The 10315-nt window shown below is 55.2% G+C and overlaps 1 protein-coding gene and 1 non-coding gene across 2 annotated transcripts; both read right to left on the bottom strand.

The window, feature by feature from the left end:
* Positions 1-913: 913 nt before the first annotated feature.
* On the bottom strand, positions 914-987 carry BESB_011470. Its single transcript has one exon. It is a non-coding gene; the product is annotated as a tRNA-Arg (tRNA).
* Positions 988-3121: 2134 nt separating this feature from the next.
* BESB_008500 (uncharacterized protein) lies at positions 3122-9017 on the bottom strand (the record flags this gene model as incomplete). Its single annotated transcript, XM_029359604.1, has 5 exons — positions 3122-4201; positions 4569-6034; positions 6445-6646; positions 7011-7303; positions 7457-9017. The coding sequence occupies 5 exons, from the start codon at positions 9015-9017 to the stop codon at positions 3122-3124; spliced, it is 4602 nt and encodes a 1533-aa protein (XP_029222517.1).
* Between the last annotated feature and the right edge of the window lie 1298 nt (positions 9018-10315).

Raw genomic sequence — 10315 nt, 5'->3', positions numbered from 1 at the left:
GCTAATAAAGGAAGACAAGTAGAAGAATGCGATGCCACTCAGATAGCTTAACGTAGGGCCCCGTTTCACGGACCAAGGAAATGCGTGCGTATGCACCTAACCGACGTGTTACTCGAAACTATCGTTTGCACGTGAGATCCCGGAGAGTTGGAATCCATGCCGGAATATTGGCATCGCGTGTGCGTAGTCCAGGTATTCAAAGACACAGAATCCGCACGTCACCGCTTGCTCGGCGCTGCCTTGTGTCGGGCGACCACTGGGAAGCAGTTGGTATCTTTATCATCTGTCTGCTTCACAGCGAACGCCGCTCGACCGAAGCATGGCAATGGAAGTGTCTGTCGGGCAGGGAAACAGAAGAAGCCCGGCATTCTTTCTTCAGGTGCTCACGGCACGGCTCCCTCATGCATGTACTCCGGTGTCCGGTGTTGTACGCGTATGGTTTGGGGAACTAATGCGTCGTACATCCGACGGGTGGCCTCGACTTTACGTCGACGAGAGTATTCAGTGCGTTGGGGACCTAGAGCTCTTCACGGTTGCATCACGGTTACAATTCCACTCATAGGTTGAACTCTATCGTACGTGGGCAGTTGAAATGCGAGGCACGAAAAATGACGCTGAGCAACCTCGGACCCTGATACCACCGTGCCGGGTGCGAAAGGCAGAATTGTGCAAAAAATGTTGGGTCGCACTCAATACTGAAAGAGATCGGGACACTTTCCTTTCATTTTTGTCGACGCAAGCCCACAACAAGGCCCGCCTCCTACGTAGTATATGACTATGGATCTCCACAGGCTAATGCCTCTTAACAAAACTTTTCCTCGTTTCCAATGGAAACCCCATGCGGCACGGACTCGGAGAACTGTGTATAAGTACGGATCTAACACGTAGCACCGCTTGCCAGGCGAAGAAAATTTAGGCCGAGCGGAATTCGAACCCACGACCACCCGGTCCGTAGCCGGGCATTCTATCCAACTGAACTATCAGCCCGTCGAGCGGCGCGGGATGGGACGCTGTAAACGTCGCTTGATAGGTCACACGTTTGCGGCTAGGCTTCGCCACCCATCATATTCAACCGAAAAAAAGAATTCTTTTCGTTGGTTGCCCATCCACGTTTCACGTTTGTGAATCGCGTAAAAGCGTGTCCTCATGTACGAGACTTGCGTGCGCAGCGAATATGGCCAACCTTGCATAAAACTTCAGTCGTCCTGATGCCACCAGAGCAAATAACTGGGCTCGACACGGAGACCAGGGGCGTGGTAGAACAAAGTGAATGCCCAGTACACTGGAGAACCCTCGCGAATATCACCACATCTCGCAAAATGTCTCGCAACTTCGCGGCACGAAGGTAGCGACGGCACGGCTATTACGAACAGGAATCCTGACTCGTTGCGACGCTGGTCACGTAACTGCAGGCCCCGCCACGCAAAATTCGCCGACACAGAAACTTTCTCTGTTCATTCCACGTCGCAAAATGTGCAACAAAGCACGCCACACCTCGCAATCCGCTTTAGGGGACTAGAAATGTGGTAGAGGGAACACGGATGCTCTCTCCTTCGGTTCGCTTTCAAGGACTCCACAAGCGGTGCCGCAGCACAACTGCGTTGCGGCCATGCGCGCCACGTACCCCTGACACTCACGTAACCCCCCCTCACGAGAGATCATCTGAAACTGCGGCATCCCTTTGCTACGCCAGAGCGGCACACCCTGTGAAACAACTAGTGGCCTCAGAGCTCAGACACTTGCATAAACATTAGTTACGCACTCGCTCTGTCCAAGCTAAGGCATCACACCCCCCCGTCACGCTTCATCAACCCATCGCTTGCCGGCGCACAAAGAACAACTCTCTCGGCGCTGCGGAAGCCAACCGGCGGCTCCCCGTAGAAACCGCCAGTGGTTCTGATCCAAGAGCGGGCAATCCAACCACAAGCAGGTAACAAATGATTTGATTTCGGAACCCTTCTTGACGTGCAGACAGAAAAAGACACCAAACCGCCTTGGAGTGCTTCTACAGAAAACCCGAATCGCCCCACCAAGAGACGGATGGCACCCGGGGACAACAAGGAACAGGAAGAGCCTCTTCAACGGAAGAGCACCAGGACAAGTACAGGAGGAATACTGCAAAATAACAAACGCCATGCACTGTACGTCCTGTTTGGCGTCTCCATCTCGGTAAAAGAGCGCGCGGGATATGCCAAAGTGAAGGAGTCAAGAGGCAGATAAAAGGGGGTGGCGAAGGCTGTGACGTAAAAAGGAAAAGCAGGCACGGTCCCAACCGCACAACAAGCAAGGGACGTATTTCAAAGCGAGCGCACCGCTTTGTAGGGATGCAGACGGGCGGCCCAAAAACGGACACAGAATGAGAAAAAAAGCACACGCGGAACAAAGGAACGAAAAACGGCGTCTTCAACGAAACAATAAGCCAAATACTGTATACACCCACGAACAACCCATGGGTACGGAGAAAACAACGGCAGTGTACCTTGGCCGAGAGAGCCAGTGTCATCCCCACAGACGAAACACGAAAGCTGACCCTGTTTGCTTCGGCCTGAGCAAAGCTCCCGATAGTAAACGGAGAAGTCGCGCCGCTCTACCCGCCAGCAAACAAGTGGAAAACAGCAGGGCCGCGTGTACCGCAGATTCATTGGCCTGCTGCAAAAAGCAACGAAGGGACAGAACCAACACAACAGCAAACAGCTCTCTCACATGCGCATATAATGCGGCAGATTCTCCTCCGTACTTGCCGAGCGTCCCTCGAACACAAATATCGGGTCAGCATCGGAGCTTAACGGTCCCATCTCGAAAGGCACATAGCAAGTTTCCAAATGTGTACATAGCTGCTGCAGTCTATCATAAGATAAGTGGGATTTTGTACACTGGTGGCATGGTGCTGGCTTGTCGCGAGGCCGTCACGAGCAATCTACACAGTGAGTTCACCAGGTTTTCACGAGTACTTTCATTCACTGTACAGTAGGCTCTGCATTATCGAATCTTGGCATGTCATGCGGCTTTTAGCTTTGTCACTTGAGTGCTTTAGTTACACATCTGAACTAGGTTTCATTACATGTGGACGTAGGGACGGCCCGGTCCGTGCCAGCTGAACCAAAATACTCTCCTTGCGTGGTTAAGGGTTTACGATACTCCCACCACTCGTCCGCATACCTGACTCATCTCCAGTCCGCCTAGCCAATCTGCGGCGCTCCATAGAGCCAGGTGTTTCACCTTGGGTCTCTCTGTAAGCCCGCGCAAGCTCGAGAGCCTTTAGCTGCTCCAGTCCAGTCTGCGACGCACGCACCGGGAGAGGCCTCTCGTGGCTGTACGTCGTACTCGGTCCCCAGGTGACGCTCACGTCTCTGCCCGTGGGTGCCACACGCCGCGACTCCGTGTATACCGGATGCTCGCCGACCGCCATACAATCGTTCGGATGCCGCTGGTTCCACAAGTTGAATCGCGGAGACGCGCGTGTGCTAAGACGTCCATTTTCGGCTTCAGAGGGAACACCGCAGTTCCGAGGCCCTGACGCAGCATCCGCCCCGGATGGACCATTCCGATCTCTTCGCTCCACGCCCCCTCTTGACGCCAGGATAGAAGACCGCGTCAGCATGTCTTGAAAATCCGGAGGGCAGTGAAGGTCCCGGGTCTCGTACGGCCCATAGCTATCCCTGCGGCTGTCGGACGAGTCGTCACCCGCAGGCTCGATGGGTTCCAGCATTGCAGAGCCGCCCACCTTCTCCATGTCGATCTCGCCAGAATGTTCCCTGTGTTGTGTGTTCTCAGCAAAGAAGCTTGTGTCATTCGTTGGCGGTGACGTTGACCGTTCTGTCATGTACGCGTGACCTGAACCGTCTTTGCCTGCGGGTAGCTCCGCACACGCTTTGCTCGTGTACCGACCGAGAAGCATTCGCTTCGACGGCGTGCCCGAGGAATCTTGGTATCTGCCGACAGACGCCAGCTCGACCATCGAGACTCCCGAGGCAAGCGCTGGGATGTGGGACGACCCGAGGTCATCCGGCTCGTTTGAAAATGGGTTGCGACTTCCGCAAATGCATGCCACCCACCACGGCAGTTTGACGTGCTGGTTGAGCAGCAAGCACACAATGACAAAGATGAAGAAAAGCGCCAAGCAAATGTTCGAGAGAAGTAACACCCACGTAGGATACCCTCCTTGTCGAGGAACTTGATTCTTCGCCTGAACCGTCGTCGCCTGATGAGGATTCGAACACACCACGCGACACACCACGAGTTGTGAAGGCACTACTCGAAGCCATAAACCGTTGAATACCGCAGTCGCATTATCAGAAATGATACCAGCTTAATGCCACACAAAAATTGCGAAACCAACCGAACTCTGGAGACACAAGCAGTAACAAACCCATCGCTGATACGTGCGCGGGACGTCGACACAGAGGGCGAGAGTGTGCTCTTTATGCATTACGGCCGAACACAACGGGACACGTTCGTTTTCTTTCCCGCGCCCAGAAGAACTGTTACCAAGCCCCCGCTCAGTGGCTTTCGTGCAGAATGAAAACCAGCACCGCGCACGTTCCATTAGTTCTTTGGGTCCGTCTCACCTTTTTCTTGGGGACGACATCGACGAAAAGCAGCATGTACTTGCCTCTGCTGCGTCGGATAAACCGGTCAAAAATGGCTAAACCAGGCAATTCGAGTGTGTTTTTCCTAGTCATTTCCCGAAGGCCTTTCACAAGCAGGTGGACGCAGACCGAATCGGAGGTGACGAGACCCTCGATCACTTTATGTTGCGAGTAAGGGATGCCGACCCCGAATGTCCCTGTCTTCAGCACGTCTCCTACAGGGAGGCGCCGGGCAGACCCCATGACCTGAAGGCGATCCGGATCTACCGTCCTCGGAGCAGAATCTTGCAGGCTCGGCACGACGACCATGGACATGACGTCCTGGAGAAAGTTCTGTTCTCCTCGGAACTGAGTCTGAGGAACCCGTATGATCAAGTTCCGGTCGTTGTCGTACTCGTCTTCCTTTTTGGTTTCCGACGGCCCCGAGTTGTAGCGATCCATGATGGTTGTGTAGACGACGTGAGCCATGCCGACGCCCACAAGAGACGGATCCCAGGCCAGATTGGCCTTGAGCATCTGCGTCGCGCGGTAGGCAGGAATTGCATCGGGGGGAATCACGTAACTGGAGTTCGGTTGAAAATCCCACCGATCGGCGAGACTGAGCTGAATGTACATGCTTCCGGGCGGAAGTCGCGCTTTGAGCTCCTGCGTCACAGCGGGGTGCATCTCAAACCCGAACTGCCCAATTTCTATAGGGGGTGGACCCAACTGAGTCTGACTGGCTGGCAGGTTCTTAGAGCCTTGCGGAAACGCCGCAGATGCCCCGAGCTGTTCTCCACTCGCTGCTGAAGACAAATTCGCCGAAGACTCAAACACTTGACCGGCAGTTCCTGCTGACGATGGCGACGGTCCGGACGTCTTCCCCGAGTGGTTCTCTCTGGGTGGGTTCTCTGAGTGCACCAGATTTGCTGCGCTTCCATCTCTCGCATGCGGGAGCTCTGAAGGCTCGGAGGAAGACTGTTTCTTTGCCGCGCCCCTAGTACGTGCCTTTCTATCGACCAGCGGTGACTCTAGTGCTTTGCCGCGTCGCGCTGGAGCAGAAGGGGGTATCGATGACGCTTCGGGTTTGAGATAGAACGCCGTCACCATGCAGTCCGGAAGGTTCATCGGCTCGTCGTCGCGCGCAGAAAGCCAGCCAAAGGAGAGGAGGCCACTGAATTCCTTAGACACATTCTTGATCCTCATTGTGATGGCGGACGTCACTGTCGACTCGAACTGGAGGAGCGCCTTTTGCGTCGCTTCATTTTCTACAAAATCGAAAAGTTGGAATACCGCCTTTTCGCGAGACTCTACTTTGTCTACCTGAAGGATAATAACTCCGTTCATCGGCTTCCCAGTTACCACCTGGTGTGAGACGCCCAGCATATGCAGGAAAATCCAGTGGAGGCGGCGCTCAGACCGGAACTTCCACTGCTGTATACTCGCTGCTTCCTCTTTCTTCAAGCCTGAGAAGCAGCACATATGAACGCATCCAACGCCGAGCTGGAGTACTAACAACGTAGAAAACCCAATTTGAACTGCGCCTCTACACACGTGCTACCGGTTCAGCGTCAACTGGCTTCGTCGCCAGTGTTCATGCGCCGCCCGTGTCTCTGTTCCCTCAGCCACACAGAGCCACCAATCGTCGAGCGTGGACTACCAGCATATTTGGCCTTCCAGGGATAAACTTGCACATAAGAATCACACTCAAGGTACGGACACAGCTGCACCACGACCATGCATGGTAGCTAAGGTATGCACGCTCCCGGTGCTGACGCAAAAAAGAATGCAGACTGACGCACAGATGCAGCATTCTTCAAAACACAGGGCCCAAAGAGCCAGCAGACGTCTTCACCGAATCCCTGCCTTCACTTACCACCGGAATAGTAGTAGAAAATCTGAAGTTGCGAGACAGCTTGGTACATATTGCCAAGGGTAGCCCGCATGGACACGATAGCCAACTTTTGTTCCGGGAGGTAGTGCAGCATATCTCGGAGCTTCGTATCCACCGCCGTTTGCACGCGAACGAAGGCGAGGAACTCATCAAGCGTTCGCACTGTTAGCCGCAAGTCCTCAAGCTGTCAAATGGAAGTATACGCGCGCGACAAAACACAGTGTTTCGGATGCCGCGTGCCGGGGGGCGACGCGTAGGGTGCATGTAATGCGGACACTGCCAGCAGATGTGCGGGTCTGCCGCCGCTCATCTGGATGCCTTCTTGTATACGACGAAACAGGCAGGATTGCTCACTGGTGCGCCTCCAGGCTTGCGCGGGTATATATATATATATGTATACGAGTCGTCAGCACGCATCATGAATCGCTGCGAAGATATCACGTGGCGCAGGTACACAATGCATCCAAGATGAACGGTACTGCACGAGCCTGCTGCGGAACGCAGACCCGACACACGTTCAACGGCGAACGGAGGAGATTGCTTCTTACCTGATTACGTAGAATGGCATCAAAGCCGCAACTCTTGATTCGGGCAACGTAGCGCACATTAGGTCCAGCGAGGCGATCGTCGTCTTTGTCATCGGTGAGCTGGACGAGTGTGTCGAAGAACTTCCCCGTTGATGGCTGTCTCCAGTATTTCTTGTGAGTGTATAGAGGCCACTCGATAGCCGAGAGAACGAGGATACCAAATTGCCTTTGCCAGCGACGATCCGTTCCCAGGCGCTGACAGTACGATCGATAGAGTCTCCGCATGACCACCTGGTAGCTTGTGTGCACAGCGCCTACACATACACATACTCACATAACGGTAAACGTGACTTCTCACGTGCGTATTGGTGCTCTCCCACCGTGTTCTTGATGACTTTCCACAATCACCGGTTGTTTGTTTCCAGGTTTTTATCAATACGCCGACGCGGCGTACGTGCACTTCCTACCTGGACCAGATTCGTGCCCTTCCAGACTCTCGCCTCGATCCCGTACGTCAACGTCTCGCCGCAGCCGGTCTGTGAAATCGCCAGGATGTCCCGCCGCGGGTTCAGAAGCGTCTGACGCCCGCGCATCTTGTCCCTGTGAGCCACGCGTTAGAGATGGGTGTCTCGGCTTTCGCAACGCAGAAGGTAGAGGGAAAGGCGCGCCCGTCCTCAGCCACTCCAGCACATCACTCTGCTGTGGAGGGAGATGCGCGCCAACATGTGTCGGCTGTATACTGACTCCTGACGGCGTGTCGTGGGGATCCACGACCGGCGAATGGAGCCCACCGCCCAGCGACTGAGAGTCCTCTGGTCCGCCACCGCCCTGATCTCGCGGTAGCATCGCAGGTCTAGACGAGTGGCGATTGAGCGATGAAGGGGTCTCGACGCCCGACCCTGGCGAGACCTGCGACAAAGATGCTCCGGCGCCCGAATTTCCTGTGGCCGGGTCGCTCTTCTGCCCGGGGTCCATGCCGGTGTCGTGACCTCGCTGCCGGACGTCCTCCCCAGACAGATGAGACCCTTCGCTTGTGGGGGGCAGAAAAGGACTATCGCGAACTCTCATTGAGCCCGGGACTGCGCCGTCCGTGTTAGAGGCTCGCCGCGCAGCCGAGGTATAGACGGCGTGAGACGATACGCCTCCTTGCTTCTCCCTGTCCACTTCGGCCGCTGACGTGTCGAGGCTTAAGCGGCGCACTCGGTGAAACAAGTCACCTCGCTCAGCGGACGGCTTCTGCTTCACTCGCCGGTTACGCACTGAAGGTTCTCCGGGAGACAGTGAACCAGGAGAGTCTTGGCGCAAATAGGCGGGGAGCAAAACGGAGTTGCCACCGCTAGATAATCTGGGTGGAGGTCCTGACATGCTTTCCCTACCGTATGCGCGTTCTGCATCAAACCGTGAGACTCCCGATGCCGTTGAGGTCGAATCGCGCGCACGCGAGAATTCTCCGCTGCCTGCCGGTGGCTCGGTCTTCTTCTCTAGCTGGCGTTCGCCAGCATTACCCCTGACTGCTCCCGTGGTCGTCAAAATCGTAGCCCCAGCCTGCTCTTGCACATCAAAATCCGTCAGCGCAGCAGTGTGGGCTTGCCCTGTGGGAATCTGTACGGAGAGACTGCGTAGTGAAAGCCTTGGGCGCTCCACCTGCATCGAATTCTGTTCACCGTCTTCGGGATCATGGGTTTCTACGGCAAACCCGTTGTCAAAGCGACTTGGAGACGGTTGGCTGTCTGCTGCATCCTTCGCCTGGATGCTCCGATCTGCGCTGAAGCTGCGTCCATTTTGGATGGCAACCTCAGAGACCCCTACAACGCCGGCAGGCACGGGAGAGACCCCACTGTCCTGCAGCTGTTGTCCCGATGCCGATGCCAACACACCCAGCACCAAATTATGCTGCGTCGCGAAAAGACCGCCTCGAAGCGACGAAAAGTGGCAGCAGATGAACAGCGGGACAAGAACAGCAGACGCAAAAAGAGGACAGGGGCCAGAGAAAGAACAGCCAAAACAAGTCCCGCGCCGACCTCTCATCTTTTCGAGAGTGGGCTTGTGTGAATGGTGAAGAGGCACGAAAGACTCAGAAAAGGAACGGCCATGGGCAATACCGAAGCAGGGGGTGAAGCCCACGAAGACGGTGCAACACCGCAGGGCACAACAAACAGAAAACAGCTGTTTTTCCCGAACACAAATGGCGCATATCGCACGTCCGCGTCGGCAGCATATCTGCCGACTAACCAAGTTCGTCGGGTTAGACAAATAAGGGGGGAACAGAAGCCGTGGATCAACAGATGACCTTAGCGGTAGAGGTTACACAGATTATCAAATCAGAAGCTCAGAGACCTGCAGGCTGAGTTCCCGCTTGATTCACCTTCCAGACAAACAAGGAGCAGACCGCTGACGGTAGGGCAACACCGGGAACTGCGGGGGAAGTCAAACACCCGTCTCGTGAGATATGGCAGAGCAGATGAAGCACCCTCCAGAGGCAGGAAAGCAATAACAAGCCAACAATACGGGAAGAGAGCCTCAGGCTCTACGTCAAATGCGTGGTGGCCGGCTTCACGCTCTCGCCGCTAGACCGCCCGTTTCAACGGCGTTTGCTGGACTGACAGCCACGCCGACGAGCGTGACCGGAAGCCGAAGCCGGGAGGCAATGAGCAACAACAAACGTCCACCGAAGCGTTAGGCTTCAGCCAAACCTGTAGCTTCGTTGCAAGGGAAAACGGGATGTATGTGCCGGGAACTGCGACCGCCACGCGGACACAAGACATACGCTCCAGCATCACTAGTCATAACATCCGACACGAGATGAAGGGGAAACAACTGCCGATGTACCCTATCTCACACGAACATTAGAGCTTGAATATGATGTTCTGTCATGGAGTGGCAAGCCCAGTGTTTATCTCGACTTGGCTACCGCGGACGGCTTGTGGTGAACTCACAGCGCCCGCAGAAACGAGGCGTCCAACAAGTCTGGATCCTGTCATCTTTGCGTGAAAAGCATCAGCGCCTCCCGTAAAAAACGGAAGCCGCGTAGCGCCGTGAAACCTTGCTGGCAATTTCAGTTGTTTGCTCCGTTTCTTCGCTACAGGACGGCTGGCAGGAGGCATACACGCAACCGTGCAAGGCGCGACAAGTTACGCGTATACAGGTAGCTATGCGGCGCCCGCCGACGTCAGAGAAAGACAGATCCCGCCTTAACGGAAAAAGGCCTAATGAATTCGCCAGCAGCGAGTGGGTTTCTCTTACGACTGAGTGGATCTCTGAGCGCGACACAGTGCCACTGGAACGCGAGACGCGGTCGTCGCTGCGTCTCACTACCGGCAAGTGAG

Source organism: Besnoitia besnoiti, chromosome I, assembly GCF_002563875.1.
Source record: "Besnoitia besnoiti strain Bb-Ger1 chromosome I, whole genome shotgun sequence".
Taxonomy (NCBI): Eukaryota; Apicomplexa; class Conoidasida; order Eucoccidiorida; family Sarcocystidae; genus Besnoitia; species Besnoitia besnoiti.
The sequence above is the reverse complement of the archived record's forward strand: the minus strand, read 5'-3'. Positions and strand labels throughout refer to the sequence as shown.